The sequence below is a fragment of the Pieris napi genome, chromosome 9 (genome assembly GCF_905475465.1).
Source record: "Pieris napi chromosome 9, ilPieNapi1.2, whole genome shotgun sequence".
Lineage (NCBI taxonomy): Eukaryota > Metazoa > Arthropoda > Insecta > Lepidoptera > Pieridae > Pieris > Pieris napi.
Window position 1 is genome coordinate 7,434,425 of NC_062242.1, and position 24,637 is coordinate 7,459,061.

Consider the following 24,637-nt stretch of genomic DNA (forward strand, 5'->3'; position numbering starts at 1 on the left):
TTTTTTTTAAATATTAAATAATTAATAATAGATATAGCGTTAATAATTTAACAATATTTAATATTTAGTATATTATTCAATTATTAATTAATATTAATAACAATTATTATTTATTATTTTATTATATTATTAATTTAATTTAATAACTAGGTATGTTTCATAACCTTTTAACTAAGTAACAATAGGTCTTTTCGGTCATACTGAATTTTGTGTCACGGTGCGCGCGCATCGTAAAATTTCACTCTCATAAATTTTTCATAACGTGCCTAAAGAAGTATAACTTCAAAAATATTTATTCCTGCATTCAAATATAATTAATCCGTGACAGAACCCTTCTATTATGCATAAACAGACACTTATGCCTAACGCCGGTAAAAGTTGACGATTCTTTGAACAAGTGCAGAAATCAAGAAAAAAGGATAAATGTTGGACACAGCGCTTGAAGTGCGTCTTCGCTTAGACATGCCAAGGTCAGGTTGGCTGATGAAGGCAGAAGATAATTGAATCTTCTTGTATTTTAAGGTGCTTTGTAAAATTTTACAAACACATAAAGTTATATTAAAATGTGATTGGTAATCACTAACAGTGGCAGCGCATTGGAACACGTCTGCTCCTCATAATGCTGAGCCAGGGCCAGTTACAACCACAACACACACACATGACACACTTAAATGTACCTTATTCCTTTCCATATTTTTCTATTATTTTGTGTGTGTGTGTACGTGTTTCGTTTGTAATAATTTTGTCTATGTCTATATCTAAATAGTAATAATATAAATATATAAAGTAAATTTTATTTAGAAGGTCGTTTAAAGTAATACTTTTTGAAATTGAGTTAAAATGTCAAGAACATCGTAAGTAGGTTCTTTACAATTGCATTAGTTAGTATCGATAAAGCATTACAAGTTTTAAAATCAGTTAAAACTCGATAAAAGCGATAGACTTATTAAGTCCGCAGAATTCACTTAAAAAACCCGTCGACTTTAAATCTCTTCAAATCTCGAGATCCATCTGAGATCCCTTTATAGAGCTGTCAATTTATGGAAAGAAAGCGAAAGTTTAGCGAATACCTTTTTGCCTTTGAGTGATTTGCGTTAAAATTCATTTTAATGCAAATTTTATCGTTTTCATTGTTCGGGTTAGACGTGATTATGAATAAATTTATTTAAATGCTAAAGTATTTAAGTCTAATTACGCTTATTTATAAAATAAATACAGATTTGTAGGTACAAACGTTTCGAATAAAATGTTTGTTTTAAGGGTAGCGTAATTCTGTGACATTTAAGGTCCTAAGTGGACGCCATCAGTGCCATATTAGTTTAATTCTTATACCATTTGTGTAATTATTAAATGTATTATAGATATTAAGGATTTATTAAAAAGTTAAAAGATAACCTTTCATTATAATTATTTAAAAAATATTGCGAAACGAAGCCTTTGCAAGAATAACTGTAAATTAGCACCTAAACGTAAAGCACTAAATCCGACGTAACTTAGGTAATAAACCAGAATCTTATAGGCGTGCCTTTATAGTCTAGGAGTAAGAAAATAAAGCATCACTTTTTTCTTTTTTATATGGGTATGTTGTAATTTTATGATAGTTACAAGCATCCCGTATCTTTTAAAATTAATAATTTATGTTGGATAAATAATTTATCTTGAAATTTACTCGAAATAGAATTATTTTCACACATGATTTAACGCGCATTTTTAAGTACTAATAAAGTCTAAAAATGAATATACAATAAGTGTTGTAATTATTTATTTAATTAAATTTCAAAATAATTAATAGATCAGAAGATTTTTATTCCATATGTTTTCGGTCATCTCCTACACTAAAACCCGTACTTCTAAGCCATAACAAGCGAGGGTTAAATGTAATCGTATAAAACTACGCAGATTGCGAACGAAGACGGGAGCGTAATCTAGCCGTCCCATAAAAAGACCCTAGGAAGCCTTATTAAACGAAATAAGTATTGTTTTCATAAAATATTTCGAGCCTTATTCGTCTTTGCTACAACAATAAAGATTATTATACTATATGTGTGTGACTATAATAATATTTTTTGTACCGTATTAATCAAAATTTAGTTCATCGTTTTATTTTATTTTGTTTTATAAGGCATTATGAAGTTTAGTTAAAAGCTAGAATATTTATCGGGTTTTTTATTTATGGGTGTCTATGGGCTGCGAAGACTGCCCATTTGGTCGTCCCGCAAGCTCGTTGTTACATAAAAAAAAAGATTATTTCTATAAAGTGAAATATGATAATTTCAAACAATTTTATTTATTTGCTCATCGGTATTCCTACAGTTTACTAGTTACTAAACAATATTCAAACAATTCCACTGTACACAAATGCCAAAAACGGAATACACATTTAAACATACACATATACAATAATCATCCATTTTTAAAACCAATTGGGTATAAATGATGTTGATTGTTATTGTTTATTATAGGATGCGTGCTATAAAACAAAAGGAAGTGCCCCCTCACCCTCTGTTAATGCAAATTTAGCCCAGTATACAACTTATTAATTGAATAATCATTAGCATAAATGTTCGTATAAAATATAAATCAACTATTTGGAGGACATCTGACAACTGACAAATTATACGTTGACAGTTAAAGATTTCATAAAATTTGACATATACTCAAAGCTTTCAAATTGATATGCATACAGTGCGACATACTTCCTTAGCTGATAAGAGCGTCGCTGTCATGGATATTAGTATTGCCAGTAAATAAATTTAACCATTTTAAGGGGAATAAATTGAAGTCATGCAGGCTAACATTAATAATTTATTGAAATGTCTTACTAAAACAATAAATGTGACACAAACTTAGGAACAACTGATTGGTTTTGTTACCTGTACTATTAATATAATATCTTTTAAGATACCTAGCAATCAGAACCGTTCGATAATTAAAACTTTGCTATTGTAATTAATAATGCAAGGAATAAAAATAAATACTATAATAGTTGGATTTTTATTAGATGTTGGTAGATAGTAAAATTATTTATTGTACGCACAAACGAATTACAGAAAAAAAACACAAACATCATATCTGTCTGTTATTTCAAAATGGCGACGGTAGTACCAATTTCAACCGCCGGCCAAGAAAAGTATGTGGCACTGTAGATGTACTAGTCACCATACAATAAATGATTTTTCGTGTTCTAAGTTCAAAAAGTTACAACAATATGCATAGAATTGATATGTGAAAGATGTCGATATAACAATGAGTTAGTTACCTTTTTTAATATTCATCAATCATAAGGCGGATCAATCATTCAGATCCATTAGCGAAGTTAATACGTTCACTTGGCGGTTACCTTCCATTAACTCTTTTCTTATTAGTTAATGCTACTTTCCAACTTTTGCGAACGACTATTTTTTCCTTTTCGTTCCAAGTTCTTGAAGATAGAAAATACTTAATCATATCTTGAACTCGTCTATTATATAGAAAGTATAACTCCAAAGCTTAGTGAGTACGGACGTAATGCTATTTGAGGTTATGGTTTACTGAGTAAAAAAAAAGTTTGGCAATAAAAAGAATACTCTTGATTAAATATAAATTGAATATGAAATACATGTCGGTGATGTTTGGTTGAGGGCCAAACTCACTTAATTTATAAATAACGAAATTAAATGAAACGGATTCTTTTTCGTGATCGAATGCTATATAACATAAGTATAATAAAGGATAAAATACAAACCATATCGTTTGCAAGTAAGTTTTGTTATAATCTTTGAAAATTTGAAAAAAAACTTTCGAAAGATGTCTAGTAAATCTGCTCCGTGATTTTTACAGTCTGGAGAGGGAACAAATCAATATTTACACCGAGTACAAGATTAAAGCAATGAAAATCGGACAAAAACATCATTAAGAGGAGTAGGGGCAAATCCGGGCAACGGCTTTGTGCAAGGCTGTAAGGGAATTATCAGCTCGCTCCGGCTCCCAACTCGTTCATAGCGGTCTCAATGGGTATGAATTAATATTTTTGTGTAATCTGGTTACGTTTTCATGTTGATTATTTTAATTAAGGCTTACGTAATAATAAATACAGATTAAATAGAATATAATTAAAATCTATCTTGTTTTATAAAAATCCAAAAAACCATTCTATGACGTAGTTTCTATACTACGATAAAATACTTCATGTGTAACAATATTTTTGAAGTTATACTACTTTAGGCGCGTTATGAAAAATTGATGAGAGTGAAATTTTACGACGCGCGCACCGTGACACAAAATTAACAGAATGAAGTTGCCAACGGAAGATGCTACGGCATTGGACATAATTTAAAAACAACATTCGAATAATAATAGAATTTATGTTACACTTAATTTAAGAGAATAATAATAAATATTTATTTATTTAATTTTTCAAATGTAAACTGAACTTTATTGACTATAATGACTCCTTTTCCAGTGTTTGATTATTTAATTGTAATTAATTATTTGCATGCAATCAATAACTATTTTTAATAATGCCAAAGAAGTATAACTTCTTACGCGCGTACATAACACGCACCCTTTTTTATCTTACAGAACATTTGACAGATATATTAGAACTTTTAACGTTAATTTATAGTATTTCTTAATTAAAATAGAAACATAAAGCCTACTTAGTTTCGGTTAAAAAGCTTGGTTCCGTTTTTTAGAACACAGGCTGAAAATGTAGACGTATTTGTACAGTCGCTAGTCTCAGGACGTACTAATTAAAAGTTAAGCGGCTGGTTCGGACAGTCAATTTTGGAGTTTTTTGTTGAACCAACACACGGCACTTGTAACTACAACGAGAACATTTGTTTGTTAGTTCGAAATTGACTTCGTTTTACTATTTCATAATGAAATGCAGTTTGGAAAACCGGTAAATAATGATATAGTTAAAAGCCGATTTTAGGCTTATAATTTAGGAATGTATTTATTTAGATTTAAGTTACTTTAAATGTATGTACATACATAATATATAGTACAATCTTTGCCAAAGTAAAAAAGTATATGTTACAGTGGACAATATAAAAATAAAGGTGAATTATATATTTAGTATTAACTCTTAGGTTGTCTTTTTTAATAATACAAACATACTAAATATATGAGTATTTTAGATTCTCGCGACACTATACCCTACGCAAACAATTCAGTATTAAAACAACAAAATAAAATGCCAAAACACGAATTGTATACAATTTTATACATTTTAACACCAAAAATAGAGAAGATTTATTGTGCGTTCACATATTTTTCATAACATATTTCGTACATTTTCGATACAAACTGGTTAGTTTTGCGTCTGGCCGCATGTCAAACGAAGTTGCAGCTATTTTATTTTCACTTCCGTTGTTAGAAGCTTGTTATATTTGTTCCAACGTGATAACTCGCACCACGCTCCATATTTTTTGGTAACTTATTTAATTTGATTTTATTGAAAAAAGTATGGATGGATAACGCAGTTAATGATTTATAACCGTTGATCAACGTTTTGATGTATTACGATGTACAGATAGATAGAACTTTGAGCTTAAATATCTAGTTAATTGAATAATATTGAGTACCTAATGTAAGTGCCCCCCTTTGCTGGAACGTAAATTAAATATAAAGTGTGGTATAACACTTCTTACACTATCAGGATTATTTAATTTACTTACTTAAGTTACGGTAGTAAAAATCTAGATATGAATTGTTCATATCATATCTAAAAATAATTCCCCTTAAACATTAAATTATGTACCATATAAAATACAATACTTCAACCACAATATCGAGTTCGACAAATATGACAGCAAACAGTGTGAGGGAGGATTGCTCCCATAATTATGTCGCTGTCAATAATATTGCTATCAATAAAAACACCATTATGAGTTCCGTTTGCACACAATTTGTGGAAGTTGACGTGTTTACGCTTGTCCACTCTGTAAATACGATTCAACACTGTTTCGTTCGACGTATGTTATGTGGGGTAATGTTGTGTTAGGGGTGTAATTCACATGTTTAATTTTAAATTGAAGACTTAGTTAAAAGATTTACCTTATTATTTGAAACGTAATGAGAATTTGATAGAAACATTACATCGACGAACATCGATGTGATGAGCATTTGGTGTTGTGCTTAGGTCTTGGGTGTTTTAATATGTATTTATATGTCTATCTATCTATAATATGTATGTATATCCGTTGCCTAGTACAAGCTTCACCAGCTTAGCATGGGACTCATTCAATTGGTGTGAATTGTCTTAAAAAAAAAAATACATTATTTAAAACAGTTTAACTATACTGATTTGGACGTGACAGGTTTAAATAAGGAATAATAACGGCTTGGTTGGCTTGGTTTAAATAAGGAATAAATCCTACAATAACTGGTAAAATATATAGCATATGTAAACACAGAAATAATGCGTTTCCAGCTCCCTACAAATTAGCTCAAAACGCACAGATAAGCGCAACAAATCAAGCGGCTGTCAGCCTTTGGTATTATGTATAGTGCATAATGCTACTCACAGGCATAGTCTGACTTCCGTGGAGTTGTGTGATTGCTTGCTGGGCTTCCTGGTGTGAGCTGAACTTCACGAATGCGCAGCCTGCAACAATACACATTATATCAAGCGCCTGACATGAACATAGTTTATCTTAACCAATAGCTTATACTACACACACATATACATAATAATATACTTGATCTAATTATATTTACGACATGATAGGATTAATGTAATTCTATGCAACTTAGGGTCTGTTTCACAATGTATGGATAAAGTACCAAATAGCTATGCAGCACAAATTATTTGGAAGATAAATTGTACTATTTGACACTTCACCGGACTCATACTTATGATGGACTTTATGTGACGAATAGCGCTATCTGAGTCGTGAAACGCAACAATAGTGTTTATCCTACCAATAAGTAATAAATAGCTAATTTGGAACTTATGTCGAACTTAACATTGTGAAACAGACCCTTAATCGCATATAAATGTTAATCAGTTTAGCTGGCACTTTTAGTTGTCATAGAAAATAACAAAACACTCATTCATATATGTTCCTTTAAGATAAATAATTTGATTTAAACTAATAATTTAACAGGTATGTATTTCATTCGCAGTTGTATTGAAGATATGACGTGGTAAGTAAACGAATCGTTTTATTAGGTGTTCATAAAAGCAAAGCATCTGAACTTTTCAAATCCATCAACCACGAAATAGAATTCCCAATACATTTTCGTTAGAAGCAAACAGTTCAATCCTTTCAATTTCCATTCGTCTAAAAGCGAATGTTGCGAACAAAAATAACGCGCGAAAAAACGAAAATCTTAAACAACACCGCGTTGGGATTATCGCTCAATTTTTCAATAACAAGCTGTCAGCCGTCGCGGATGGTAGTCAGGTCATATCAATCTTGGTACAGGTGTCGGAGCGAGATAAAAATATAAACTAGCGAGTGTGAAAGAGATGGATGTCATGTCCGCTTAATGACGACTGATGGATCCCGGCTTATGATCATAGGATTACCTTTACTCCGAAGTTGGAAGTAAATCAGTTACCGAAATGCGGGCTGATCTTTTAGGTATATTAGTATCAGGTGCTCGCTAAATTAGGGAAGGATCGTTTTACTCGGATCTTTTTATCCAATTGGCGTTGTGTAGTGAAATTTTACCTTGACTCGATTTTTAGGTATGACAGAATCTTTTCGCATATAAATAAATTATAGCATAGCCCTAAGGATTTATAAGGTTAGGTTAGGGTAACTTTCAAGGTTAGTACAAGAACAGTATTATATAATTGAAGTGTCTGGATTTCGTGTTGTTCGTGGTTGCAGCTCCTTACAAACGTTGTGTAAAAAAAAAAACATGGCGATTAAAAAGAGTGGCGGAGAGTTTATTGCCAGTTCTTCTCTTCCGTTCTACGCCCTTGATTTGAGAACTGGCACTAAATGTAAAATTAGAAGCATTTATATGTATTTCTTTACAGACAAGTCATAAGTGTACAAAGTGTTACCAATATGATTAAATTATTTTTGACTTAATTTTAATTATTTTAATTATTTTAATTTTGTGTATAAACTGGTTAAAATCAAGTCAGCTCATATTCAGTGAACATGAATAATATTAAATAGTAGTCTTACTACACACATGTATTAGTAATTTTATGAAAAAAGAAAGTGCCTATGTGCCTTTCAAAGTATCATCAAAAGTCTAGGTAAAACATATCATACATTTGGTTATAATTTATTTCCTAAAACGTAATCCAGTCATGTGAAAGAGAGCAACTGTCCTTTCCTGGTTTTGTCAATTTCAATATCAAACCGAACTAGAGGCTTCAGCTAACGAAAAGGAAATTAATAAAGGCAGATTTTCCGCAGTGCACTCATGCCTACTTTATGAACGTGAAAAAAGGCACGCCCGAGAAAAAGAGCACAAAAGAAATTACGTCGGTATTGTGTCTTTTGTGAGGCTTTCCGCGGGAATTATGCCTGATTGGTTATGGTCGGGGCTCGACTATTCGGTTTCTTCCAATGTGCCCTGACTTTTAACATATTGTTAAATATAAACGCGCGTTTTTCTTCTTGGAAAAGAATTAATCTTATTTTGGTTGACTTCAAAGTGACACATTTTTTTAAGTTGGCCTATAATAACTAGATACGCAAGCCCTGTTAATCATATCTAATATATAAAATTCTCGTGTCGCGGTGTTTGTAGTTAAACTCCTCCGAAACGGCTTGACCGATTTTCATAAAATTTTGTGTGCATATTGGGTATGTCTGAGAATCGGACAAAATCTATTTTTCATCCCCCTAAATGTTAAGGGTAGTCCCTAAATTATAATGTTTTTTTTAATTATTATATATATTTTTTTATGATACAGCATTAAAAAATACATACAACCCCTAATTTTTACCCCTCTACGATCACCCCCTATTTTTTATTATAAATGATATACATGGCAAAACGACGTTTGCCAGGTCAGCTAGTTTTTTTATATTATTCACAGTCATAGTCGAAGAAGTTATAAAATCTGTATGCCTCCATTATGGCAGTAATCGATATATAAAATGAGAATGTTTTCAAACTTTAGTTTACAGAAAATACGTTCTGAACAAAGTAAACTTAAATTTTCCCAACTTGAAGAGGGAGATGTTCAAGTTAAAAACTATTAATTACACCCCCATTGGTGTTTCAAAACTTAACGATCCCGTAACTTAAACCATATAAAACAAGCTAAATTATCCCGACTAGCATGTAAAGGAGCGTAATAATGCTTTATAGCCAGTACTTAAGGGCTCATGTATAAATCTTAAGGGTCTATCTAATTAACTGCCTCGCTCCAAGGTGCTGAAGATTTAACCCCCGTCTGAGACTACTAATTAAAATATTTCTTTATGAAAAAATTGTTTTATTGCTCGCTTTTTGGATGAAGAATTGGGTTTCTAATTTTGTTACGCAAAGTCATGAATACCGTAATATTACCTTTTGAATAAACTAGCTCTAGACTGTGACTTTGCGCAAAGTTCATGCTAATAACATAATTTTAAGGAATCCTTCAAGTTTCCAATGGTTTGGTTCAAGTTTGTGCGTATACGCATACTTATTTTACTAATTTAGTAGCTACAAATATTTAAGAGCTACGTTTCGTTACTAATATTTGACCTACTTTTATTATATGGTATAAAAACGAATTCTTAGGCTCGACGTAAGAATGCCGTACACAAAATAACAAACATAAACATAAAACTTATTACTATTAATTTTGATGTAATTATCGGAAAAAGAATTGGATAGATCTATGTAAAGTATCATATCAGATTAAAATAAATTTATTTATTGCATTAGTAACTATAAACAGTAATGAACATCAAATTAAAAAAAAAAAACAGTAAATTGAAATTTACATGTAAAGTTATTACAATAAAATTATTTTCTATGTTATCCTACAAAATAGTGCGAACATAAAAGCTTCCAAATAAGCCGGTAAAAGTCTTACACTTCATAACAAATTCATATTACATTTGCCTTATATTAAAAAAGCATCAATTTACGTGAACTCATTTGTTATTCCAATATAAGGTGAAATCTCCTAAACAAAATCTATTAGGAAAACATCTCTTGGGGGCTTCAGATACTTCTTTAAGGACCTTAAGTGTATGGATTTAATATTGGCAAGTAAATAAGTTTGTATTTTGTTTATTCGCTAAGTATTTTCAAATATACTCGTGATATAAACGGGAAACAGAATTATAGTCTATTTTCGTTTGAACGTTATTTCAGTGAAAATAGATTTATGGTTGTAAATATTAAGATTACATTGTTATTCTAACATTTATAAGTGTATAATTCTCAACCAATTCTTGGTGTAGTCGTGTATTGATTATGTGTATAATACTAGTTGATACTATAACGAAACTATCTTATGGAATGTATGGAATCCGGTATGTCTTAGATTAAACAAACGTGGTACAGAAGGTAAAGAAAAATGATCAATGATAATTACTGAAATGTGAAGCTATAAAATATAGGCGTTTAAAAAGTAAAAGACCCATTGTATATAGAGTTATGGCGTTTGGAACTGTGCTTTATAAAAACGAAATTTATTACTAAGTATCTTCACAAGGATAACTAAATATATTCCACAGAGGATTTTTCGTAAACGAATTCTTTTAAAAATTTGAATTTTAAAATAATTTAGAACGAGTAGTTTTTCAGCAAATAGAAGTTGTAGGGGCGTGCAAGTTTACACGATTCTTATTCAGTCAGTTGTTTGCGTACCGAACCAACGCGCGCCAACTTTGCGAATTCACATCAAAATGGAGATGAGCTGAAATTACATAGTCATGACATTTTTACGTGTCGCACGAGATATTCAACATATAGTCACCTAATATTACTTAAAATATCTGCTTCAGTTATATAAATCAAGTCTATGCGGATAAAATTATCTGTTTTGGTATTTTTACTTTCAATCACAACTCTTAAACAAAAACAAACTTTTCTATATAAAGTCTATAAACAGAACCGCAATGCTTTAATATAGCAAAGAGACGTTATATTTCTTACCTTAATTCACGCTCAAAACAAAATTCAAAACAGCCATCCCAACTTAAAATCTAATAAAAAATTACTGCGTCGTCAAAAGCGATAGCAAAAAACTTTTACTGACATCAAGATTTCAACGAGCGAGCCAAAAGTTTTAAAAATATAATGCTTCCGATACATAAAGCCATCGAATAATATTAGTTTGGCTGCGACATGAAAACATTTCGCTATCGCTAGGCTATAAAGGCCTTTCGGGTGATAAAAACTGATCTGTAAGTTCGCCGAGTACAGGAAAACAATTCTTTGGACAGCTGCCAAGTTACCTGCGCCCGCACAATGTTGCTTTACACTTGTAAATTTCACATTTTAAAAACATAAGCTAAACGTAATGATAACGTAAAGTGACAAATGGAATCTAAACCTTTTATTCATAAATGGGCATATCTATAATAAGGTTATAATAATGTAATCCTACCAAAGCAATTACTGATATATAAAGTGTTATGTAGATGGTATTATGTTTTTCTATTAATCTTATTACACACTTCATACGAGAGATTCGACTAAAACAAATTACCTTAAAATACAACTCATTCGCACATTTGCGATTGTACTTTAGGATTGAACTTTTTTGAACAGACAAGATCCACAAAAGGTATTTTGAGTACGAGCATGTTATGACATGTATATTCTAATAGTGTAATTTAGTGTCACAGTTCGGGACTTTTTTTTAGGATAGTCACATTATGAATAAATAATATAGTTAGAGTATGTTATTACAAATCTACACCTTAATTGACATGTATTTTAGAATAGATACTGCAGATAATATATGTCAGAACAATGGCGTTGGTGTCAGCTGTCGTTGCCATTAAATGTCACAGAGTTCGTAAAGAAACAACGTTACCGTTTAATCACTTTATACCGTTCGATTTGACAATATTAGCAATAGTAATTTATGTCGGAGCATAGTCTTTATTATTAATGTCGGAGCAATGGCGTTAGTATCAGCTGCCATTGTCATTATAATATAATCACATATTAAGTTCAAATTAGTTAAAAACTGTTAATAGTAGTGGCTAAATCTACAAATTAATAGACTATTTCACAGTCTGTAGTAATAGTAATGTCATTGTCATTATTATTAATGTCAGAGCAACGGCATTAATGTCATCTGCCATTGTCATTATATGTCACAGTTATATGTTAAAAACGTCCTTTCACACAGATGTCGCTATTATAAATAAAGTGAAGTGAAAACGTCCTTTCGTACCTGTGGCTGTGGACATATATGATGTAGTATACTTTAATAAATATATAAGTAATTTTATAAAGATTGGAGAAACTGATAGTGGTTGGTTACACAGAAGGCAAAAGATCACGTGGCCGTTCACCAAAGAGATGGACCGATCATGTGAAAGACTCATCGTCCTCAAAACTGTACACTGTCATAAGAGACGCGCTGGACTAAAACCAGTGGAAGCAGATAGTCCGCTCCAGATGCTTTCTTGCTGACCCCGACGCTTAGACATGAGCTGCCGATTAAAGCGAAGAGAATTTTAAAAATCGTCAAAAATTTTATATTAAACCAGATGATTTATCATCGCGAAAGATTTTGCTTCATTAACCAAATGGTAATGGCTTATTGATCTCGGGTGACATACCAAGTACACTGACATTACCTCTGAATCATTAAGCTTATTTGCGATGAGAGGTAAACAGCGCAGATCCCCTGAGGTATCAGCGGACGAGCTTTTACTAATAGGTTCAAGCATTCAGTAGGAAGTAGCTACATATATTTGTGTACTACACGCTGCTGTTCACAATGTGAACGACAAAGCAACATTTATATAACACTACTATAAATTATTGTCACTCTAAAAGAGAAAAAATCGCAATTACATTTCCGGAAATTCAAAGTAAAAAAAAAACAAATTTTCAAGAACTACATTTATTTAGGAAATATTTGATTGTCGCCTTTGTGAGTGACTCAATCGTAATAGTAAGTAGTTACTTAAACTTTGTGCATAATATTAACATTTCAATAACTCCGTGTTATTCTTTCAGAGGTGAACCAACTTTGGAGTATTTCATGCGCTACCAGATCGCCAAATTGCGTTCAAACTGAACCGATAGTTTGGAGCAACTTTTGACTTCTCACTTTCGAAGAACCGTTAAGGTAATGCCGGCGCCGCCGAGACGCGGAAATGGTCAATGGTTCCGTACCTACATCGCTTATGACTTCCAACTTCTAAGGAAACAAGTTCAATTTAATAGGAGAAGAAATTGACAGCTTATTTTTTCTATTCTGTGTTGGTCCTTTTTATATAAATACACTAGCCGTTTCGCGCCCGCTTTGCTGGACGAATTAAAATAAATTTTATGTTTCATTATTTTATTTTTTTTCATATTTTTATTATTCTTCTTTTTAACTTCCCGCTAAGAAAATTGAAATATTTCGAAAATCGAGTTTTTAACAGATATTGACGTTTAGAGGTTCTAGGAAGCCTCCCCGAATGTTTCCGCGGTGAAGTCCGTATGGATAAATTTTCATAAAAGTAAAACAGCAATAAAAAAATGAAGGAACGTTAGAATTCGAAAAATAAATAGCCATAAACCATCTAGGAAAAATCGCATCGAATGGTGGTAGTTTCATGTCGATACGATCAGTGGTTTAGGCGTGATTGAGCCTCAAACGAAGACCATTTTCATTATACATATATATATAGATATATTTTAATTAAAACTACAACGTTTTGCCTGTTCTTTTGTAAGAGTTGGATTATAATGTAAGTATGTGTTTTATCCCTTAGCGCTACTAAACCCTTAATAAAAACTAAATCTGTGAGCCCTGATTTTGTCATCTTACTTATAAAAATGTATTTAAACTGATATACTTTATGTAGGAAAGATTAAGGTTTCCATAATAATTTATAGAAGCCTAAAAAAGTTAAGAATGTCTTTGTTTATGCAGACCTTATACTTTAGAACTTAGTATCACATATGTGAAATTATTTACGACAGCGTCATGTTTTTAAGTGCACGTTAGTCTTAAAAACTAAACAATGATAAGTGAAAAAATTGAACTCTAGAACAGAGTGTCTTCCCCCTTAAGCGGCCCATATATCTACAATAATATTGCACAATATAGTAGTACTGTGTAGGGTTAGTATTGCGCAATATTTCTATATTATCTCATATAGTTTTTGAAATCGTTTTCTTAAGTTAATGTTAAGTCCTTTAAAAGTCTTTCGTGAGTGTAGACTGGTCTTTTTTTAAACCATTCTTTGGTCCATATTCGTTTTTTTATTTTCTCAACAAAATCACTAGCATGGCTGCATAGCCATAACTTCGTCGTCTGACACGTTTCTCTCATGAAAATATTGACGTGAATGGTTTGTTAATCTTATTACTAAATATTATTGAACGTTTGGATTCAATTTTGGTATTTAATATTATTGCACAATAAAAATATTGTGCAAAATTATTGGAGATGTATGGACCGGACCGCCTTAATAGAGACTGTAAGTAGTATTATTGAAGCCTTTCTTATTCGTAAATTAGGTTAGACTTAAATTACTTATTAGTCTTAAGTTAGGCTATATCGTAATATTTTACACAATTATTACACGACAATTTATTTAAAAAAATACGACATCAATTTAAAATACCCTTTCTATCTTGTTACCATTAATACGTTGTTTGAAAACAATGAAGAAAATGTAGCAAACATTTCACGACAAATCCGTCCATTATCAGCGAGCTTGAACAATTTCTGATAAGTAACATTTCACATAGGCGATTCAATTTCGTGAATAGCAAGTAATCGTGCGTAAAGATGTTACGTCAATCGACATTCGACAGTTACGGAATACTGATGATACCAAATGAACTTAAAACCGTTACACGCTTTTTAAATCGTCTATTTTACGCTTCTTTTATTCTAACACTTGCTAGTGCCACTGAGTTGCTGTATTTATACATACAATGTTGAATTAATATACATGTATTCTCATTGAAAAGTATGCGGTTTATACAATTTTTGCACCACAAAAATATTTGTAAACTTCTAACAACTAACCATTCAACATATGCGTCATAGATGATAGAAAATATGGACATTTGACATACATTCTTTTGAATAGAATGATGGGGTGTTTAAGAACCTGTATGTAAAGCCCGTTTGTATAAGTTGGAATAAATAATTATTTATAACTCTTAGCAAAAGTAAAACTAATTATTGTACAATATATTTTTAAACGGTACATGTTTGCTTAAGCCTTTCGAGTTAGAGTTAGGGCGAGCACTTGAATAATTATACTGTTTTTCTTAGGTCCAACCCATCTATAAATTAATAAGAACTTTGAAAATTTAGAAGTGTACGTGTAAGCGTTCCCACAGACGTTCATATTAATATAGTTAGAAGATCAGAACCAGTACACAGTGTTGATAAAACTTAAATACTTGTAACTTTCTTGTTTTATTATCTTATCTTAGGCAATTGGGAAGTATGAATTTTCGTAAGTTATAAGCAATAAACATTATTATAGCCTTCCTTTTAAAAGAATACTTACATAATATACGTTTTTGTATTCTATGTCCTGATTAATTCTTTTTTAAATTTGGTGTACCTTTCCTTGTTAGTTCTCATGTGCGTGTCTGCCTTATTCCCCCATTGACATATACACAAATAGCATATAGAATATATGTATATACTGGCGTACTTTGTGACTTCCACGTTATATTAATTGATAAAGTCATCTATTCTGAACCCGATTCAAGCATCGCGTGACCGACAAACGTAGGCCTTATCGTAATTGCTCCTCCGTGTCTGATTATGTAAGTAACATTCAATAATCCTTTAAGCTAGATTCGTCTTTATACTCATGTAATACAGGAGATTTTTGAATGAGCAATTTCAAGATTTAGTAGGAAGCGTCCTGGTGTTTCGCCTTGTTTACATCCTTATCTTTTTACGTCAGGCAATTAGGAGTATTTAATGGCGATCAAGTTTCAGAGCAGAAAGTTTTTCTCATTAGAAATAGTATTATTACTAAATATATCAACTAAAAACTATATAATTTTTTTGCAAGTTTGTTCACCCTTAAGAAAAACGCATTAAAGAAAACTGAGATATTATTATTTATTTCAATCATTTTAATTTATTAAAAAAAGCCTGTACGAGTATTAGGCAGAGAGATATTTCTTTGTTTCACTAATAATTTGTATTTATTAACAAAAAATAATTATATTTACGTCCAGGAACCATAATTTTTTGCTGAGAATCCAGTCATCAGGCGTAAATAAAAGAAGTTTTTATTTATTTAGGAACATTTTATGGATAAAAAATTAATTTTTATTTTTATGTATGACAATACTGCCGAAAGTTCTGACAGAACCCTTTAAATACAATGTCCAAATATAAAATTGTAACAAAATTGTAGTTTCGCTTGTTTGTTGATGAATTTAAAATAACTGTACCGTGTACAAGTGTGTACCGCGACGTTGCCCGCTCATTATTTTCACGGTTGCAAGCTCCCATCAAGAAGAGCACACACTGTTTTAGAAAAACTATTCCAACGTATATCTCTTGTATTGTCCATATTTTAAACGTCGAATATTTGTACTTTTAAAAAGTGTACTGCTTTTTACGTACAACATGTTTAGTTTTTCTACAATCATAAACAAAATAAAGGATTTAAAAATAAAAACAGTTCTGGCGTTTCTTGGAGCAGTTTTTCAAGAGTATAAAGAGTATGAAGAGTAAAATAATTATTGTTTTATGCAAGAAGGAATAAAGCTACTAAGTTTAAGATTGTTGTCACAAGATGGAAATATCTAATAAGTTTTATAATTCTTTATTTATCAAAGTTATTTAAAATTTTAAAAATCGAAGATAATTTAAAATTCAAACTTCGAAAAGCTTTCGTCATTTAGACTCATTCAAACAGTGCATTGGGGACTTTTACAAATTTAAGCAACAATATTTATCGCAGTATAAAATCGCCTTTACGCAAAATCAGGTAAATATTTCGTAGAGGGCGCTCAAGGTGCGCTCAGTCGGGATAATTTCACATTACTTCAGCCAGTTCTTAATGATCGGTATTGTCTGGATCGCTCTCTTTATTTTCTTCTATATAATGGAAAATGTTTTTACATAGGCTTCATTTTGGAAGGTTTTATAATTTTAAACTAAATTTAGCATTTGCAATTAAATAATTTGAGTCTTTTATCTCAATGAAATTGTTTCGTTCAAAGATTTATTATAAAAGTAAGACACAATAAAAGTGTTGTTTTGAACAAAGCTTAAAGAATTGATGACAATTTTCGACTATAAATCAGTTAATAAAAACAATGAGATTTTCTGTGAGCTCATACACATTAGAGTAACTGCCGTTATATCTTTTAATCAACACAAAAGTATCAAGTTTTTTCTTCTCTGACTGCTCAGACAAAGCAGACAAGAAGTTGGTAATTAACTTACACGTTTGAACAATAAAATAAATACGTATTCCAAATAAGTAAATAGCTTCGGTTTGGTGTTTACTTTTAAGGTCTTCTGTCTAAATAATTAAAGTTCTCGAGTAACTATAAATTAAGCAAGTTAATGAATTTCGTGAGGCCTCGCTCGGATCTTAAATTAGATGCGGTTTAATCTGGTTTTACGTATTTTTAGTGAAATTTAAGGGTAAATGTAAATCGTTTGTCAGCGTTTAAAAAATAGTGGTGTTGCGTGCTTTTGTGGTTCGGATTGTTTACAAGTTATACGCTTAGCGATTTGTGAAGCAAATAAAAATATTTATTTAATAGTATAGTGAGCAACATACAATCTACATTACTAGAGAAATAATACAGAAAAACAATCACCAGCAACGCTGAATTTCAGTCGTCCCATACTATATTGGAGTGACAGCTTCTCCCATTACACACATTAATTAAAAAATAGGGCATAAAACATGAGACAATCCAACTTAATTCCTAACCCTAACTGGATAAACTGGCCTTCCAAAAGGCATTTTTATAATGAGGAAGGTCCTGCTCTTCCTCCGACGTAAAAGGATCTTCGAGCAGTCTAACCACTGACTGGCCCAAAAACCTTAGTGGCTAAAGTTATATATACACTCTTAGCGGTCAGAATATCTTTGTTATTACGTTTCACGGTAGACATTTGCATTGTAACCATATGTGCAGGTTGGAATAAACGCCAAAATACACGAAAATTACTAAAACAACTGCTGACATAACATTTTTATTTCAGTATAACTTAATAACGAAATGTTTTTATCTCTACATTGCACGTTATCAGACATTCTTTCCCAACTTGTACCACCCCCGAAGCAATTAAACAGGCAGTCTATGCGTGGTCTTATCAACGATTACGCGTCGCTATCTCTACCGTAGCCGATTATAAGTATCGCGTGTTTACTTTGTTATTTAAAGGCAATTTTACTTAGTAACCAGGTTATGCCGTCAGCTGAAAGAAAATTGTATACTATTTACTAAGTCTATATTTAAACTTCCTCTTTTTATTTTTACAGGTTTATAGCACATGACTACCAACGCAATGATCGTTGAAGTGAAAATATTCTTGTTCATACGTTGACACGATTAATATTATAGCTGATCTGAATATTTATAAATCACTTGAGAGATTTTTTGGCGAACTGTTATTATCATAGTTGTCCAAGGTATGGGCCTTGTATATGTGCTTTAATGTTTATTAAAGCACTTAGTATCAAGCGCTGTAAAACTTTTTTGACTGAGTAGTTTTTCTATGAAGTTCTACGAAGTATAGTCAATACTAAAGATTTCAGTGTAAGTTGATATTCCTTTATATACTTATGTCTACTCAAAGCCTATGTGTTGACCCAGGGGCTTCAGCGTGCGAACTTCAACTCATCATAGCACATGGACAGCCTTGGACTTTCTTCTGTCTTCTGTCTATGTGCGCGTTTAACACCCGCTAGTGCGGTGAAGGAAACCGGCACCCGTTAGACAAAAAGTCGACGGCATGTGTCAGGCACACCTACTTGCCTATTAGAAAAAAACGAATGATTCCGAAACTTATACAGAAATCTGAGGTTCAAACCTAAAAGGTTGTAGCGCCACTGGTTTCTTTAAATTTGCAACTTATTTAATAGGTTGAGTTGAAGTGATATTTCCATATATTTTTAGCAAATGTTAATATTAGATTAATTTTTGAAATTGAAAGGTCTAAGCGTAAGTGTATCAAGAAAGTAATCAAATGTCGATCGATTGTGTTACGAAGGTATCCTTCACAATTATCCGCTCGGCTAGACACCGCCCTTATCTTCACGAGCAGGCTCTCTTGGCTGAGCTGTATGCGTCTGTCGAAATAGGTCACCGTTGATGCTGACTGTACTTTATTTTTGTTTATTTTATTTTGGTGTCCTTAAAATTTAAGAGTAATATAGTAAATAATGATGAGCAATGTTTTTAAACTTAATAATTTGTGACTTCTAACGGCATATACATAATATAACTTAAATTATAAATTAACGTGATGACTTAAACATTTTTTTAGTTCAATAAAAAAACTATATACTATTATAAAAAGTAGGTCCGGTTCACCCCTAAATTTATTTTAAGACTTTTATTATAGAATTCTTTTTTGGTTTTTTTAATGATACAGCATACAAAAATACACTTATTTTTACCCCTATTTCTTATTCTACGATCAAACCCTATTTTTTATTATACTTTTTTTTAATACTAAAAAACCCTTAACATTTAGGGGGATGAAAAATCTATGTAGTCCGATTCGCAGACCTAACCGATATACAAACAAAATGTTACGAAAATCGGAGTTTCATTACAAACACCATGACAAGAGGATTTTATATATTAAGATTAGCTTCTTTTTAAATTGTGTTTACGCAATACAACTTTAATATACTAAATGAAAGTAATTTATAAATAAAGCAAAAAAATATTATAATCTAATCATTCCAATCATCTAATTATTTTTCAGATTAAAAACCAAACAAAATGTTTGTGAACGTTTGCCCTTTAGTATGCAAGATCAGATCAGGAAGAAAGGCCAAAATTGTTAATCAAGGGTTCCGGAAGTTCACTATTATAGCCTTTTAAACCGTTGCCAGTTAAAATCTCACCCTACCAATAAGGAATAGTGTTCAGCCCTGCGATTCTGTAACTCACTTCATGAACTCACACAGCGGTTTTCGCATCGGCGGTCGCTCTCAAATCAGTCGTGAAGCAGTCATTTTATGATTTGGCATTCTGAAAAGTTGGAAGCTTGTACTTTATTTTTATCAGAATGCCAAATCATAAAATGACTGCTTCACGACTGATTTGAGAGCGACCGCCGATGCGAAAACCGCTGTGTGAGTTCGTGAAGTGAGTTACAGAATCGCAGGGCTGTAAGGTCCCGAACTGTTGATAAATAGAAAGCTTCCCACCCTTTCAGTACCTAATAACCGGTATAAGCTCACTATATAAGCGATGTAATAACTCGCCCGTCTGCACATTGGTATTCAGCAGGCGGTTTCGCCACTCCGCTATATCTTTTTATATCTTCGCGCGGGCTTAATAAGCGACTATATTGACCTTAGGCCTGGTATTCACGACTCTTCCGGTTCTAAAAATATCAGTTATAAGATATTTAGAACGTTATAAGACTGGTAAGTTATTAACTATTCCCTGAAAGAGATCGCTACATCAAAAGTCACCCATTGCACTCCACCTAGATGTTTCGTATTTTTATTCTGTTTTCTAATAAGGTTAATGAAGAATAATTTGAAGGAGACTTGAGTACCGACGACACGAATCAGGTTTTAAATTTTTTCGAAAGTATTAATTAGAGATTGCCGTCACCGACAGATACGCAGAATTTTTTCTCATCTGGTTTTCTAAACGCAAAAGATGATTCCTAATTCTCAATTAAAAGTTTTTCAAAGTCAACCTATTCGTGAATTCTTTGACCTCCCTTTCATCCCAAGACCTTTGCACCAATCACCCTAAACGATATCAAAAGTGGTTTGCGGTCCAATATTATGGATCCAACGTAAAACCTAACGTCGTTACGTGAGTTTTACGTTATATTACCCGTTAAGGTGTTATAACATTACGCTTACTTTACGGCCGGTAGGAGTTTGCACCCAATCTTCCTGTAACAGTGAAATATCTCCTTAATATATTTTTTATCGATCTTATAATGTGTTTTATATAGTTGGAATCTGGAGGGTACCACATTGCCACGGAAGAAGTCGACTGGAAGCCTAAAGCAAATCGTGCACGCACCGATCAGACAACGAAGAAGCGCAAATAAGGTTGGAAAGATCTGATACTAATTGAAGGAGGTGCCAACGACGATGAGACTGACCTAACTTAGAAGACTCAGGACAGACACAAGAAGGAAGCCAAAAGGTTCTTGGATATAGCGAGAGATTATTACTATATCTTATACATTTTATCGATATTAGTAGTATAAAGTAGGTAAAAGTTTATGTAACCAAAATTATTATATCTATATTGGTGTGTTGTATAAAAACTGTTACGGTTAGTTGTATGCTCATTGCGTTGATAAAAGAGGCTCTGGAAATTGCAGAAACATTGATATAATAATAACATGTATAAACATCAATAAAGGTAGTATTTCCAATTCAAAATGTATCATGTTTAAGGCTACTACTAAAGCATGAAAGTCGAAAATAATTATGAGTAAACCTTGCTCCTTATTTATTTTCAATACCTTTATACCCGCTAAACCAACTTCATTACCATTTAATTTCGCAAAAAATATTGACTAGGCGAGCCCGTCAAACATCCCGACTTTTTATATTTCAAAAGAACCCTTTGTTTAAACAACATGACATCAAAGCGTTATTGGCTGGCTCGTTTGTATGTGTGACGTCGAGAAAAATTTCTTTCACTTTCTTTGACGGAGAAAAGATATCTTGAGTAAATAACTTAAATAACGGCAGGAATATATTGGTTACTACAAAGGTTATGTCTTATTACGTTTGATATTTCACGCTGCGAATCTTTTTGTAATTTCTGTATTTATATAACAAAGAAAATATTATAAGTATATAAATGTTAACAGATCTGTTTAAGAACTAAAATGCAAATTGTGATGCCATTTGCGGTCCAAAACAGTTTTATAGCCATTGATCAAGTATTTTTAGCAAAAGCATTTAACAAAAGTTTAAAAAAAATTATCAGACCTAATAAACTATTAAAGAAAAAGAAATCTCTCAGACTATAAAGTTTCAGCAAACACAGATTCATTAATAACCACACTACTAAAAGTAATAAGTGTTCGGACGATCAATAGCCAAAGAAGCGTATAATTAATGACCAATCTCCGAGGATACCGGCACTTACTGTAATTAATTAAACTCAACTGCAAACGCAGCACGCGACTAGCGTCATCTCGACGTCTTTTCATTGTTTTAACTTCTTCAAGGTATCTTTCAAGTTAGGATTCGAGCCAAATAATTCTTAGATATAAATAAACAAGGCTTCCTCTATTTTTATCTATAATCTCAACATTTTTGATTGTTTATGTTAAATAGTTTATATAAAACTAACGTATCAGATATTGATAGATATAGTCTTCGGCTCTAAATACTAAAACAATAATATTACTAGAAGTACATTGTTTTTTTTTTAAAGACAATTCACACCAATTGACCTAGTCCCATGCTAAACTGGTGAAGCTTGTGTTATGGGTACTAGGCAGCGGATATACATACATATTATAGATATATAGACATATAAATACATTTTTATGGATGGATGGATTCGCAGTCTACTAACCACTAGACCAATGAGTCATCGTGTTGTGTCAGTATGTATAAATATGGATTTTTACTGTAAAGTTAACTTAGCTAAATATTTTCTTCTAGATTCTGATAGGCCGCATCGCATTATCTATATAAATGTAAATATAAAATTTCCTAAAGGAAAGTAATTAAATTTTATGAACATCAAAGTTATAACATATAAATGAAGTATATTAATTAGCGGTAATGGAGGCTCGTTCATAGAAATTGCGATCTTAATAATTTTTAATTTAACCGCGAAGAGAACTTTCGCAATTCAGCCTAATGGAATCTTTTAACAGCAATAAATCTTGGTACCAATGAAATTGTATAAAAATTATGTAAATCACATAAAATTTGACTGTCCATAAAATTAATATTGCTTGGGTATCTCGAATTATTTGAAGAAAATTTTGAATAAAATATGATGGATTTGGATTTAAATTCAACGAGTCTATAATAATGTTTTAATAGAGAGCTTTGAAAATATTCTTTGTGTAAACTGACGTGTAAACTGTCTTTACTACTACTTTTGTAAACTAACTTTGACGACTCATTGGTCTAGTGGTTAGTACCCCTGACTGCGAATCCATGGGTCCCGGGTTCGATCCCCGGCTGAGACGAACATCCATGTGATGAGCATTTGGTGTTGCCCTTAGGTCTTGGGTGTTTAAATCTGTATTTATATGTCTATCTATCTATAATATGTATGTATATCCGTTGCCTAGTACCCATAACACAAGCTTCACCAGCTTAGCATGGGACTAGGTCAATTGGTGTCAATTGTCTTTAAAAAAAAAAACTTTTTTGTAATCTACCGAAATAAAAAATCAAAAACTGTACACAGAGGTAGATATTTTACTGTTACGTAATTATTATTATTTACATATTAAATCTTTTGAGTTCCAAAGTTTACCCTAATGGGGTATATTTGACCCCCTTGTAAGGTTTCCTGGATTTCAACCCAAAACATTTGTTATGCTGAGTTTCGATGTGAAGAAAGCGAAGCCCCTGAAACAAATCCCAATCAAATTAATTTAAAGTGACTATTGAATGTTATGTACTCATATAATAACGATACCTTTTTATAAAAGCCAATTTATAATGACTTTGCTGGGTTTCTTTCCCTTTAAACCTCTGAATTTTTCTTCTATACTGCTTAAGTACCCACACCTTATTATAAAGGTGCGGAGAGAACGAACTTATTTGCTCGTATTTCTGAATAAGGGAATCCCTTCAAAAGTCTGTTCATCAGAAACCTTTTAAGTGAACTAATTGCGCGGTTCAAAGTAATTCTTGATCGCAATTTTCAGAATAATACACAAAGTTTTATGTATAAAAAATACATGGTTAAGTTTTCGATATAATTTGAAATGTAAATTGTAATTTCTATATTATAACCTAGAATAGGTTAAGGAATTATAATAATATCTTATAGTTAGAAATCCACTGAAAACTATTGTTGAGAAACAAACCACAAACAACTGTAGCTACGGCGTAGACATTATAGTAACCGTTACAAATCATAATATATGCCATATCTGGCAAGGTTATTTCAGTATTCCGATATACACTTAAATATACTTTACTTAAAATTCCACAATCTAACTATATAAAAGGCATGAGAAAGACAAATTTCTATATCTCTTTTTTTTATTTTGAGGCAAGATATTTGGGTCTTTCCCGACAATGATTTCTTTCTCGTACGGTGACGAGCAAGTGAAAATTGCGCACAATGAAAGGAAAATTCATAGCACAGCAAAGGTTGGAACCTCTGCGTTGAGAGTCGTATGCTT

General features: G+C 31.9%; 1 protein-coding gene across 3 annotated transcripts in view; it reads right to left on the reverse strand.

Moving 5' to 3' along the window:
• LOC125052711 (CUGBP Elav-like family member 3-B) overlaps positions 1-24,637 on the reverse strand; it is a 447,174-nt gene that overhangs the window by 31,960 nt on the left and 390,577 nt on the right. For all 3 annotated transcript variants that reach the window (XM_047653702.1, XM_047653703.1, XM_047653704.1), the window contains one exon: positions 6,510-6,589. In XM_047653702.1, coding sequence (XP_047509658.1) covers positions 6,510-6,589 — 80 coding nt within the window. The remainder of the gene's footprint in view (positions 1-6,509; positions 6,590-24,637) is intronic.